Genomic DNA, 14,306 nt, shown 5'->3' with positions numbered 1-14,306 from the left:
CAAAATGCTGACGGCTTGTGTGCCACACAATGAACGATCTAAAGGCTTTCCGAACAAGGTCAACCCAACAGGGTTTGTACAACTTGCTGCGATTGGGGAAATCGGACTTGTTTTCGTCCGACATCTCCCGTCAACTGAATGGAAAACATATGCGCCTAACGACAATGTCATTTCAAACAATAACGGTCGTTTTAAAACAATTTCAAATAATAACGGTCATTTTAAGACAAACGTTCGAAACCGTCGAAATGCAACCGACTAACGTATCTTGGCAAATACAACAACTAGGTTGACAACTACCCGACGGTAATGATGAAAATCTGCTTGCTCGAAAACTCGCCAGCCATTTCTGCTCACGCTCAGAAAGATCCGCTGATCCGGAGAAAGGTAACCTTAGAGCTCGTAATAAACACAGCAATTCCAGAAAATAGGCGATAATTGGACGTTCGGAACCAAAAACTGCACGATTGTTGATTCATTCGAAGGGACGATCGTACGGGAGGAGTGGAAGCAAGTGAACGATCCCAGCTTGTGCACATAACCCCAATTCATACACTCAAAGATTTCAGCGCTTTTAGTCTAAATATCTCTTTCGATCGCACAAAGCCTTACGTAAGGGATCCAGGCAGTGTTTCCCCATCATCTATTTGATGCATGCCAAGCAGCGAAAAAGAAAGTGATCGAGTGTTTTGGCAAATTCCAACACAACATCTGCTGATACAAGTGAAGCCCAAAGTTGCCCAGTCTCCTACATCTACTAATAACAAACTAATAAAGGCGAACAAAAAGTCCCCTGCTGTTTAGATGCACTATTTAAACCCCTTCTGGCCAGCGAGAAAACAAGGTTAACAAAACCTCAGATCGCGGTCTAAATAAAGGCAAACGATTCGATTGCAGTCGCGTGGATAATGTTAACAAGTGATGGTTTAGTTGAACGCTCGACGCAGTGTAGTTTTCTTTCGATCTCCGTCTCCATTAAGACTTTATCTGGTCAACATAATGTCCTACCTGATGTATCCGACAGATCGCGATGTTCCTCCGTTTAACTAGTAATCCATTGGACAATCGAGGGAAATCATCGACGATCAACGCTGGAAACGTCGTCCGAAAATGTAGGAAATGTGTCGGGATGCAAATCCGACAAAATAGCTCCGCAATTGCACTCGTTTTTTTTCCTGTGGTAATCCTCTCCGCGTCTGAAACGGACTGAAGGATACACAAACCGCCCACTGTGGACACCGCGGGCGCTCATTGGCTGCTCCGCGCGCACCAACCGCCCAGTTCGTTCTCTATTGGAAGGTAAAATCGGAGAAAAACGCCTCGGCGTTAATTTAATCGCAAGGAAATCGCAAAGATACACGGGACTTGTATGTTTTGAAGATGGCACCCGCGTTATGTCGTCACTGGGACGATGAAACGCACAATAATTGACATAAACTACATTTCCCAGAGTTCAACGGCGGGTGGGGAAATGTGTCCAGGCTCCACCCACTTTCACGCGCCTGCTCTTTGCGCACAATTAAATCTGAGGAAAAGTCTAAACGCTTATTTGAATGAAAGAACGGACCAATCTTTCAAGTTTTAACATGACTGTTTTTATATTCTGATTCTAAATAAATAGTTATATTTATATCTATATAGATAGGCTAATATATAAAATACAACATATATAGGCTAATATATAAAACAAAAAAATATATAGGCTAATATATAAAATAAAATATATAGGTTAATATATAAATATATACATAGGATAATATATAAAATAAAATATATATGTTAATATATAAAAATATATAGGCTGATATATAAAATAAGTCATTTAAAATATGTATAAGCTAAAATAAAATACAAAAATATAGGCTAATATATAAAATAAAAAATATATACGCTAATATAAAATAAAAAATGTATAGGCTAATATATAAAATATAGGTTGATAAGTATAGATATAAATATATATAGGCTAATATATAAAATAAGATATTTAAGCTAATTTAAGATATTTAAGCTAACATCAAATAATAAGAAATTATATATATATTTTTAAATCAATAAAATAAAAAAATAAAAAAAATATATATATAAATAGTGGATACTAACAGTGATGAAAGAAAAGGTCTCAAAAGATTAAACTTGTCTTCTGCACACACACGTGTGTGTGTGTGTGTGTGTAGAAGACAAGTTTAATCTTTTGAGACCTTTTCTTCATCACTGTTAGTATCCACTGAATGAGTGTTGTTGTATATATATATATTGCGCAGATATAAACTACATCTACCACTGTTCAATGCAGCGTCAGAGGAAAAAAATCTCTTCAGGCCCCACCCACTTTCTGCGCTTGCGCTCTGTGGACACCATGGCGTATTTAAGCGCGAGCAGCAGGGATGAGTGAGCTTCCTGTCAAACCCAGACATGACAGATCAACCGAAGTGGCTCTGGCGCGGCTCTAAAACATATTCTCTTTTCCATACAACGTGATAATACAGTACTATAGACCATGAGGTGCCGTTTTGATCGCGCTCTGAATAGGCTCTAAACCAAAGTGGAGTTAAATTACCGTCTTTGGCTAACTGGCTATTGCTAGCGAGCTGGCTGCGATTGGAAAAAAAATTGAAAGCGGAAGAGTGACGTGCTGGTTTACGAAAGCGGAAGCAGATTTTCTGTCGGAAAGGTGGGATATTTATTTTACTTTTTTTTCATACTGTATTATTATAAATGCACATTTATACAAATAACCGTTATTGTAACTGTTATTATACATGCATAATAATTACGGTAATAATAATGTAATTATGATGAACCTTGATAATGTGAATATTTCTTTAATAAGTGAAATTGTTTGGCAAATTGTAAGTGCATTTAAATGCCAATATCATGCATGATTCTGATTATCCAAAAACTTTATTATGCACACAATACTCATGACACCATTAAGCAAGGCTTTCAGTTAGACCACGTTCATTGTGTTGTCACATTGTGTTGTGAAAGCCCAAATCAAAAACAGGGTTAAGGAGTCACTTTTGCTGATATAGTCTATATTGAGCGTTGTCTGTTCAGGGAGTGATAAAATATTTTTATCTGTATAAAATCGCAATATTTTCTTATGCATTATGTTATTATTACATGTTATTATTACTGGTTGCTGTAACTTTTCAAACTGATCCAACTTACGATTTTCGTTAAAGGTGCAGTGTGTAGAATTTGTGAGGATCTATTGACAGAAATGCAATATAATATTCATAACTATGTTTTCAATGGAGTATAAAGACCTTACATAATGAACCGTTATGTTTTTATTACCGTTTAATAGCCGTTTCTATCCACACATACTGCGGGTCTCTTACAGTGAAGTCGCTGCCATGTTTCTACAGTAAAACATAAAATGCAAATTATGATAGCAACATGCGAATTCATGTTAGCAATGTGTTAAAACATAACATGTTAACAAAATGTCCAAATGTTAACATGTTAATTAATGTTAGCGACATGCTAAATCATGTTAAAGACATGTTAATTCATTTGTTAGCAATGTGTCAAAACATGTTAATAATGTTAATTCATGTTAGCATTTAGCTTAGAAATCTAGACGCACCCTAGCGGCAGCAAATTTAATCTGCCTGCAAGTGTCGTCTAGGAACTCTCAATACCCTTCTGAGCTGTGTTCCTCACAATCTGGACAGGCCAATCACATCGTGTATAGAGTCGGCGGGCGGGGCCATAATGACGACGGCCGAGTTGCGCTTGTGCTTCTAGTAACACAGAAACTGGCGAACGGCGGCGGTCTTTCGAATCAGCTTTGACCGCGACTCTGGAAGACTTAGAGTTAAGCTTTTCTCTGAGAAAAGAACAAAGAACGGCACTGAAGTCATTCTTAAAAAGGGAAGATGTGTTCAGAGTTTAGCCGACCGGATACGGCGAATGTTTAATCTGTCAGCGAGCTCCGTTTCACCTTTGTTGCTCTGGTAGCGCTATCCTATCGCGTGCAGAGGGAGTTTGAAAGACAGCCGTTTATCCGCCCCTCGGATTGAGCTCTCAATGGTGAGTTTCCAGACCAAACATCTTGATGTGGGTCTGGCTTGTCAGGCTAGTTAGCATTCATACTAGTATCACAATAAAGTGAAGGGATGTTAAATCCGGCTAGATTATTAATGATTTGCTTATTAATGTTAACACGTTACTTCATGTTAGCAGTGTGTTAAAACATGTTAGTAACATGTTAAATCATGTTAGCAAAATGCTAGTGACATTATCTAATTTTTACCAGGCCGTCCAATACACAGTGGAGGAGAGCCGGGACAAAAACTACAATCATCCCACTTGTACACGAACCGAACAACAATAATAGTTAATACTATTAGTAATACAATGCAATAACAATATTGTTATTGTTACAGTTAATACAATAACAGTTAATAGTTTTATTTTATTTATTTTTATTTTTTTATTCAGTAATATTCTAATATTTTTAATATTATTAAATTCAGTACTATTCTTCAAAATTAGATACTAGTATCACATTACTGCCATGGATATTCTGTATCATAGCTACCAAAGTATCTGCTGGAAAAAAAAGCTGCCCTTGCAAAACGCTTTCAAGCGCCACCATCTGGCCGTTTTCAGAAGAGCACCAGGTGTTTGCTGGCTAAAACATAATTTTGGTGGACACACGAAAATTTAACATTTATTGCTAGTCATATGGCCAATTAGTCTCTTCAACATTTATGCAAAATCATGGATCCAAACCTGAGAGAGAATTCCAGATGAGTCCACAGCGTTCCTGGTCACGTCATTTGCATTTGTAACTCATGGGCGGGGGAATATGCAAATTATGAATAAGCGTGCACGCGCATCCTTTTTACACATTTGGAATTCACTAACATACGTTTAAAGGGGTACTTCAGCGCTGGGAAGATGAATCTGTATTTAAACTGGGTCATTAATGTAGTAGAAATGTGAAATAATTTTTTTTATTTGGTGCCTTCTAGACTGAGAAAAGACAGAACATTTATTTTTGTCTCATGAATGGAAGACAACAATTCCCAGAATGCTTCGCTGCCCTACGAGGCCACTCCCAAAGCCACCGCTACTAGATTACTGAATTACTTTCACTTTCCCACCGCGACCGCGTTCATTTTCATAAAATCAGTTCAGTTAGAGAACCCACTACAATTAAAAACTGAACGTGTCAGTTCAATATGTGATTGAGCCGCTGAGGGAGAGTCACAGCGCAAAACGCTGCAGGAGTCAGATATACTGACAGTCATGGATGAGCTCGTGATGAGAGCTGAGGTAAACGCGTCCGTGGCATAGATTTACAGCGCGTGTTCAGTCTGGCGCGTTTTCAGTTCATGCCTTTGGAAGCTTAACTTTCATAGGAATTAGTTTGAGAAGTTGAAACACTCACTTTGCTCTGCTGGCCGCATCGTTTAAACATGAATGCCTGAGGCTGCAGCTGCTAGATGAATGGTGCGAGTGTGATCTCCATCCCCTGCGCGAGTCGAAAACATGCGGAAATGGCTCCCTCTGCTGGCTGTAGTCTTTAGCTTCTGGCCAACAATTCCTCCGATGGCGCAAATTGACGATATTTGCATCATGGGAGGAATTTTTCCAGAAATAAAATGCATACATCTCTTGTCTCAGGGGGATATGAGGGGGGGAAGCACAATCATTTTAATATACTCCAGGGTTTCTACTGATACAAAGCCATATGCTAATCGCTCCATAAGCGTCACTCTGAAGGGGTTTATTCTGCGATTAAAAACCGGCTGGGTGTACATTATCCCGCTTATTACACGGCTACTAGTATCAAATAAATAATTATTAGGCACAAAATATTGTCTCGAGATTAAATATTTTATTAGCTCTTACACAAAGCTTCCGCGAAGGAAAACAGTTCCAACTGCTTTAAGCCTTTATCTATTGCTGAAGATTTGCCATATGCCCTTGATAAATGTTGAGAATGAATGCTGAAAGGGTTAGTTCACCCAAAAATGAAACCAAGCCTATGATTTACTCACCCTCAAGTTATCGTAGGTGTATATGACATTCTTCTTTCAGACAAATACAATCAGAGTTATATTTAAAAAGTCCAGGCTAACGTTAATCCCAGCAGTAGTTGGAGCTGTTTTTAAATTTTTTGTCATAAAAAATGCAGCTGTCCGTCAAATAACGTGCTCCACATGACTCCGATGGGTTAATAGAGCCGTCTGATTCCAATCGATGCGTTTGTGTAAGAAAAAGATCTATATTAAAAACGTTATAAAGGAAACCCGCCTTGAAGTCTTCCATTGTAACCCACGGCTGTTTAAGCCACAAGATGACGCCAGCGTTGAGCATAGAAGTAGTACCGGTCAAGATAACTCGTAGTACCCGTATGAGCGGGTGTTATCTGGAAATAACATACCGCTGGAATGCGCGATTGACCAATCAGAATCAAGTATTTCACAGAGCCGTGTAATAATAGTGTTTATCTGTTAGGGGTAGGCAAACAGACATGTGCTGACTTGGAGACAATAAAAGTGAGTGGATCTAATATCATTGCTTTTAAAAAAGTGTGTGGGTCTTGTCCCGCCCACATGGTTCTGACGCCCATGAGTAAAGTGAAAAGAGAAAGAAATGCATTACTATAATTAGTAAAAATCATTTAGTTCAGTTAGGGAACAGATTAACTACAATTAAAAACTGAACCGAAAGAAAAGTCACAGGGCTCAGATCTCATTCATCACGAGAGCGAGGAGCTGAATGACAAGATGATTGCGGAAGATTTGGTTTCAAAGCGCCATTTGACTTTGTCATTGTACAGTTTTGTTGCATTTTCCATTAAGAATAACAGGCTAATAAACCATTCAAGCAGCCCCCCCCAAATTGGTGTTTATTCTAAACCGAAAGTAAAATGCACACGGCTGCACTCATTTGTTCACAGCCGCTCACTGTAATGTGTCTGCAAGGAAAAATGTACTCGCGTCACATCCGTAACGGGGATTTTCATACAAGCTCATGAAGTTGCGCACGCTAGACAGCTAGACAGAGAATACTCAGTTGGAGGGAACGCTATAAAGCAGATATAATTATTATTAAGTATAGCGAGGTTGAGTTCCTGAGAACCAGGTGTGTTCAGGAGCATTGTTGGTGTGTTGCTATTTTGAGGAACTGAAACGACTGACCATTGACCAACACAAACCTGCTCTAAAGTCACAGACTGATCTCATGAAATGGCGTATGCATGACACGCCAATTTGTATGCCATTTTGGCGTGCTATAAAGACGCATAATCGCTTTTTAGCGTGTTTATCAACACTGTTTCCTTCTACTGAACCTACCCATCACACACACACAGCCCCTAAACCTACCCATCACAAGAAACATTCTGCATTTTTACATTTTCAAAAAAACATAATTTAGTATGTTTATTAATCCATTTACCTTGTGGACACACACATATTCAGACACATTTTGAACGCGCAACTCAAACTCTTCCCTAAACCTTCCCATTTATGTATTATAAAACACAGGATATCGGGCAGATACGACTGCAGGCACAATTTATTCAGAAAGTAGGGCTGTGTAAGACTCTGGCGATACAATACGTATCACGATACAGGGGTTACAATACGATATATTGCAATATATTGCGATATTGTAAGAGAGGCAATATATTGCGATATTTCTTTTTTGTGTGTTTCAGTGTTATTTTTTATAATTTAAAAGAATAAAGAACACAACCATAAGCCTAAAACACAAGACAAAGTATTTTATTTAATTAATACAGCCTATAATTTATATCACTAATCATATGCAATGTGCAATCTAAGTTAAGGGAAATGTAAAGTGACTGCAGGGTTCTTTATGTGTATATGTTATAAAGGTTCACAGTATAGCAGTGGCTATTTAACAACAGGAAGTGCAGTCCAGTTCATGACTGAATGACTGTTTGTTTTATATTTAACACAGTAGCCCCGATCACACAGAACGCGTTTTTGCAACGAGGGGCGCCTTTTTTGAATGGATTTCGGTTGGCAGAGAGCGTTATGCGCGCTGCCTATGCGCCCTGGGCGCCTCGCGTTTCTGAAGGAGCGCTCCGAGCGCATGAAGTTGAAAAAAAAGTCAACTCTGAGCGGAAAAGCGCGCAACATCATCACGCTTATGTTCTGTTGTCCAAACGAATGAAAGAAGAGGCGGGCCTTCCGTTGTGTTGACCGTTACATTGATTTGACTGACAGTACAGGTGATTCAGGGGTTGCCTTGAAACATTAAAGCGCACTGCTCATTTTTGAATGAAAAAACGCCGACCAAAAAAGGGAGTACAGTGCGCCTCCCGTTTTCGAACCTGAAAAACGCGTTCTGTGTGATCGGACCCTAAAGCTGTTTTCTATAAAGCAGTCTATTGTATAAAGTGCTATTTCAAGTAACGTTACTGAGCTGCAGAGCTGGTGCATCCATATCCACATCGCTATTATCTTTCGTTCTCCTGCCACCGCTGTCAGTTTTGGCATGTGTTTATTTTGTTACTGAGAGGAAAGCGTGCAGGACATTCTATCGAAACACTTATCAGCAGCGCGGGTGACGTCAGGATGTTAAGCGAGCTCTCTGTTTCAATGTGTTTCCCGAGTATTAGATTATAACTTGGTCTATTTTGTAAACAAAATGATTCTTGTCGATTTCCTAAGTGGCTTCTTTTTAGCTGAAGCCAAAATGAGTCCACACTTCAGCTCTGTATACTGCAGGAGCGGAATAATTCTATCGTCTTGAGAGCTGGGTTTGCTAATGTAAACACTAGTGATGCGCACTTTTACCATGCGCTTCTCCGGGTCCGCGTCCGTTATACGTTCTGAGATAACACTGCCATCTAGCGGTTGGGTGTTATACAGTCTGTGTTTTAAACCGAACACAAAGCCACGGATCTTGGATGTAAATAAATAAATATATAAATATCGATACAGCGTTTTTGAGAATCGATACAATATCGCCAAACATAATATCGCGATATTCACGTGTATCGATATTTTCTTACACCCCTATCAGAAAGTACAAATACTCCCAAGTGTTCCAAGGCCAAACGATTGATTTGTGTGAAGAAAATCCCCAAAAGCGATCAGAACGCCGACTCCATCCGCCAAAGATTAATAATAAATTTCAAATATTGCCGCCGGAAGAAACGTCAGGTCAGCTTTGACAGCATTGGCTGCCGTGTGTCTCGTGACTAATTGTCATAACGTCAGCTTTGATTGTAAAATGCCATTGGCCCTCCTGTTTCTCGTGACTGATCGCGTCATTTTCATCGTTTTTGTCTCGCGTGTATCATTTGAATCAGACAGAAATCGAGTGCGTGTGTGTTCTGTTCACAAAGGGGCGCGATCATCATTTCAACGATTAAAACAATAATATCAACTCTGTTCTTCAAATGAAGATATCGTATGACTTCAGAAGACTTGGTATGAAACATGACTTAATACTTTTATACTGTTTTTTTGGTCAGTTTTTGCAATAAATACCTGTGACTGTACATTTATTTGCCTGTTACCTTTTTTATATTGTTGAGAGTGGGTAGGTTTAGGGTAGTAGTGGAGTTAGTTGCTCCAAAATATAAAATTAGGCTATAAATATAAATTCTGTCAGATCAGGTTGGCGGAATCACACGGCGTAGACATACACGCGGATAGCTCAAAATGTGTATAGATAACACGCTACTTACCTTTAGAAAGTGGCGTGTATGTTTACGCAAAGTCATGATGTCATGTTGAAAGTCAATAGCGCAGTATTTTTTGTGTCATTTAAAGCGTGATTTAGTTATATGACCCTATAGGGGCGCACAACACGTGTACACTGCTTAGTACACACACAGGGATGCGCAGCACCCGTTTAAATATTAAACATAAAGGATTCCTCTCTGGAGAAGCGTTCCGGCTTTCCTCCATGTAAATAGTGATTTTTATAGTGATGTGAAAAGTGAATCCTCCATGGTGCGAGCGCAACTGGGTTTTATAGGTAAAGGGAGATGAGACTCTGATTGGTTTATTGCACGTTTCACCCAAAACGCACCCATGACTCATTAAGAGACGAGGGACAACCTTTTTGGTCCGCCAACCATTTTTTCCCCCAAATATGTCAAATATGAACTGTTTTCAACACTGATAATAATCATGAATGTTTGAGCATCAGATTCTCATATCAGAATGATTTCTGTTGGCTCATGGGACACTGAAGACTTGAGTAATGACAGGAATATATTACACTTTACTATTCACATAGAAAACTGCCTTGGTGGGCAGAAGAGACTTTTTTCAACAACAAAAAAAAATTCTTTAATGATCCCAAACTTTTTATCAGTGCAAAATATATTGTATTTACACTTATTTAAACCGTATCATACATTTATTTCAAGAGTAAATTAGATTGAGCTCTATTAAAATAGGATTGCACGTGTCCTGGAACAAATTATGCCATGTTTACGGTGTCCCGACACCGCATGCATAATGTTAGGTGTTTACCAGGAAGTAAAGCAAATTGAATTAATAACTCCGCCAAGAATAATTGGCTGTGCATTTAGTCAGATTATCTATGAGACGTTCTGAGGGGTCACCTTATTCATTCTCTCTGTGTCTCTCTCTCTCTCTCAGCAGGTTTCTGAAACGGAGGGATGGATGGAGAAAAAAGAGCAACTTCTGAAAGGATTCTTCTGGAACCGTACAAGTACTTGTTACAACTGCCAGGTAAGGCATTACACATGTAGTTTATTTTTGTCTTCATGTACAATGGGGCTGAAGGAGTAGCTCACGAAAAAGAAAAAAAATGCATTTTACTCCCCATCATGTCTTTCAAAAACTGGCTTTCTACTGTGAAAAACATGACAAGTCTTCACTTGGCTTCTTTCAATCAGCAGCATGGTGATTATGGCACTCAAGCAGAAGCTGAGTGTTTTTTTTTTGTTGTTTTTTTAATTTTAGGTTATGTATCAGTTTAACACAATTTAAAGAGACAGTTCACCACAAAATAAATACTGTCATTTACTCACCTGTAAGTGGTTCCAAATCTTTATGATTTTCTTTGATCTGTTGAACACAAAATATATTGTGAAGAATATTGGTAACCAAACAGTTGATGGACCCCATTGACTTCCATAGTATGGCTGGGCGATTATGGCCAAAAAGTCATATCTCTATATTTTTTGGTAAAATGGCGATTTATACAGTCAAACCAAAATTGATTCAGACACTCCTATAATGTTTCATATAATTGTGTAGCTAAATCTAACAGCTGATTGGTTGATTTGTATTCCATCTCTGAGCTCTTGTCATATTTTATTACCATTTTCTAAACTATAGTGAATAAACTGATAATGTGAGAATGTTGACTGAATACATTTTGGTTTGAATGTACAGTATATTAGTATTTTCTATGTTTTTCTATTTGGATAATTATTTATTAAAAAGTCACATGCGTGAATGTAGGCTATGTGTGCAAAAAGGGAGTTAAATTCACATTACATTCTGACATTGTAATATTACAATAAAGGGGGGAAGGGTTAATCCACGTAGCACAGACTAATTATTATTAGCCTACACTTGATTATCCCATTATAATGGCCACTTTCATAAAAATATATATATAATAATAATAATAATAATAATAGATTTCATTTATAACGCACTTCATTCCGAAGAATCTCAAAGTGCAACAATGGAAAAAGAGAAAAAAATAACAAATTAATAAAATGTAAAAAGAAAGAATAATACAAACAATCAACACGTATAAAAGCCTTTCTGAACAGAAAAGTCTTCAGTTCTGCTTTAAACTGGTCCACTCCAGGCTCTGTACTGCTCTCAGCTCACTGGGAAGTTGGTTCCAAAGCCGCGGTGCAGCCGAGCAGAAAGCTCGATTTTCCCCATCTCTCTCTCACACACACACACACACGGTACGAAGCCTGGTGGTGGGAACTTAAAGAAGCAGGTGGCCTGAAGATCTGAGGGTGCAGGTGGAGGATTTCAGTGATGAGTTCCTGTAGATATGGAGGTGCATGTCCGGTGCATTTGTGTGAGCAGGAGGATTTTGTAGTCGATCCGGGATGAAACAGGAAGGCAGTGCAGTGTGTAGAATGGGAGTTAGTTGATCATATTTACAGACTCTTATAAGGACTCTGTTAGCACTGTTCTGGAAGTATTGAAGCATCTGGATATTTCTGCCAGAAATCCCACTGAAGTCCATTGCAGTAGTCCAGCCTGGTGGAGACAAAGGCATTGACAAGTTTCTCTGCATTTGGAAAGGTTAAAAGGGGACAGAGTTTGGAGATGTTTCAAAGGTGGTGGAAGGAAGTTTTAGAAATGTGCTTAAAGGTGTCATGAACTGGCTATGTGTTATATATATACAGTCTTGTTCAAAATAATAGCAGTACAATGTGACTAACCAGAATAATCAAGGTTTTTAGTATATTTTTTATTGCTACGTGGCAAACAAGTTACCAGTAGGTTCAGTAGATTCTCAGAAAACAAACAAGACCCAGCATTCATGATATGCACGCTCTTAAGGCTGAGCAATTGGGCAATTCGTTGAAAGGGGTGTGTTCAAAAAAATAGCAGTGTCTACCTTTGACTGTACAAACTCAAAACTATTTTGTACAAACATTTTTCTTTCTTTCTGGGATTTAGCAATCCTGTGAATCACTAAACTAATATTTAGTTGTATGACCACAGTTTTTTAAAACTGCTTGACATCTGTGTGGCATGGAGTCAACCAACTTGTGGCACCTCTCAGCTGTTATTCCACTCCATGATTCTTTAACAACATTCCACAATTCATTCACATTTCTTGGTTTTGCTTCAGAAACAGCATTTTTGATATCACCCCACAAGTTCTCAATTGGATTAAGGTCTGGAGATTGGGCTGGCCAATCCATAACAAGAACCAAGACTTTGCCCGTTTACTAGTGTGTTTTGGGTCATTGTCTTGTTGAAACAACCGTTTCAAGGGCATGTCCTCTTCAGCATAGGGCAACATGACCTCTTCAAGTATTTTAACATATGCAAACTGATCCATGATCCGTGGTATGCGATAAATAGGCCCAACACCATAGTAGGAGAAACATGCCCATATCATGATGCTTGCACCTCCATGCTTCACTGTCTTCACTGTGTACTGTGGCTTGAATTCAGAGTTTGGGGGTCGTCTCACAAACTGCCTGTGGCCCTTGGACCCAAAAAGAAAAATTTTACTCTCATCAGTCCACAAAATGTTCCTCCATTTCTCTTTAGGCCAGTTGATGTGTTCTTTGGCAAATTGTAACCTCTTCTGCACATGCCTTTTTTTTAACAGAGGGACTTTGCGGGGGATTCTTGAAAATAGATTAGCTTCACACAGACGTCTTCTAACTGTCACAGTACTTACAGGTAACTCCAGACTGTCTTTGATCATCCTGGAGGTGATCATTGGCTGAGCCTTTGCCATTCTGATTATTCTTCTATCCATTTTGATGGTTGTCTTCCGTTTTCTTCCACGTCTCTCTGGTTTTGCTCTCCATTTTAAGGCATTGGAGATCATTTTAGCTGAACAGCCTATCATTTTTTGCACATCTTTATAGGTTTTCCCCTCTCTAATCAACTTTTTAATCAAAGTACGCTGTTCTTCTGAACAATGTCTTGAACGACCCATTTTCCTCAGCTTTCAAATGCATGTTCAACAAGTGTTGGCTTCATCCTTAAATAGGGGCCACCTGATTCACACCTGTTTCTTCACAAAATTGATGACCTCAGTGATTGAATGCCACACTGCTATTTTTTTGAACACACCCCTTTCAACTAATTCAACTAATTGCCCAATTGCACAGCCTTAAGAGCGTGCATATCATGAATGCTGGGTCTTGTTAGTTTTCTGAGAATCTACTGAACCTACTGGTAACTTGTTTGCCACGTAGCAATAAAAAAATATACGAAAAACCTTGATTATTCTGGTTAGTCACATTGTACTGCTATTATTTTGAACAAGACTGTATATATATATATATATATATGTAGTTGTCTGAGGTCAACTAATGACGTTTTTGTGATTTTTACATTAAAAAAAATCATAACGAATAAGTAACAGGCTATTTTGGTTTTGGGGCTCTCTCCTGAATGCTGGGTTTTGATGGGCGTGGGATTGGATAATATTTCCATATTTAATGAGCTTCAGCTCCGCTGTCAGTCCACATGACGGAAAGGAAAGAATGAGGGAGAAGCAACAACCAGAATGATTTTCTCGATCACAGGGCTTGTAAACGTCTTTCTCAAACAAACACAATGTTTTATTTCTCATCGACACTCGATTGATTGGAC

The 14,306-nt window shown here is 38.7% G+C and overlaps 2 protein-coding genes across 5 annotated transcripts in view; one reads left to right on the top strand and one right to left on the bottom strand.

Annotated features, from left to right (window-relative positions):
* The window catches only part of arid4b (AT-rich interaction domain 4B), a 151,363-nt gene extending 150,001 nt beyond the window's left edge, over positions 1–1,362 (bottom strand). For 2 of the 3 annotated variants that reach the window (XM_067420934.1, XM_067420935.1), the window contains exon 1: positions 1,009–1,361. The gene's annotated coding sequence lies outside the window, so the exon portion shown is untranslated. Of the gene's footprint in view, positions 1–1,008 lie in introns of all 3 variants that reach the window. The other variant, XM_067420933.1, reaches the window with a different exon arrangement.
* Positions 1,363–2,354: 992 nt separating this feature from the next.
* ggps1 (geranylgeranyl diphosphate synthase 1) overlaps positions 2,355–14,306 on the top strand; it is a 45,208-nt gene continuing 33,256 nt past the window's right edge. Inside the window, exons 1-2 of one of the 2 annotated variants that reach the window (XM_067422154.1) lie at positions 2,355–2,674; positions 10,623–10,712. In XM_067422154.1, the coding sequence (XP_067278255.1) occupies positions 10,640–10,712 (73 nt within the window). In that variant the 5' untranslated portion in view covers positions 2,355–2,674; positions 10,623–10,639. Of the gene's footprint in view, positions 2,675–10,619; positions 10,713–14,306 lie in introns of both variants that reach the window. The other variant, XM_067422155.1, reaches the window with a different exon arrangement.

This window comes from Pseudorasbora parva, chromosome 17, assembly GCF_024679245.1.
Source record: "Pseudorasbora parva isolate DD20220531a chromosome 17, ASM2467924v1, whole genome shotgun sequence".
Classification (NCBI taxonomy): domain Eukaryota; kingdom Metazoa; phylum Chordata; class Actinopteri; order Cypriniformes; family Gobionidae; genus Pseudorasbora; species Pseudorasbora parva.
Note: the sequence above shows the minus strand (reverse complement) of the source record. Positions and strands in the feature narration are given on the sequence as shown.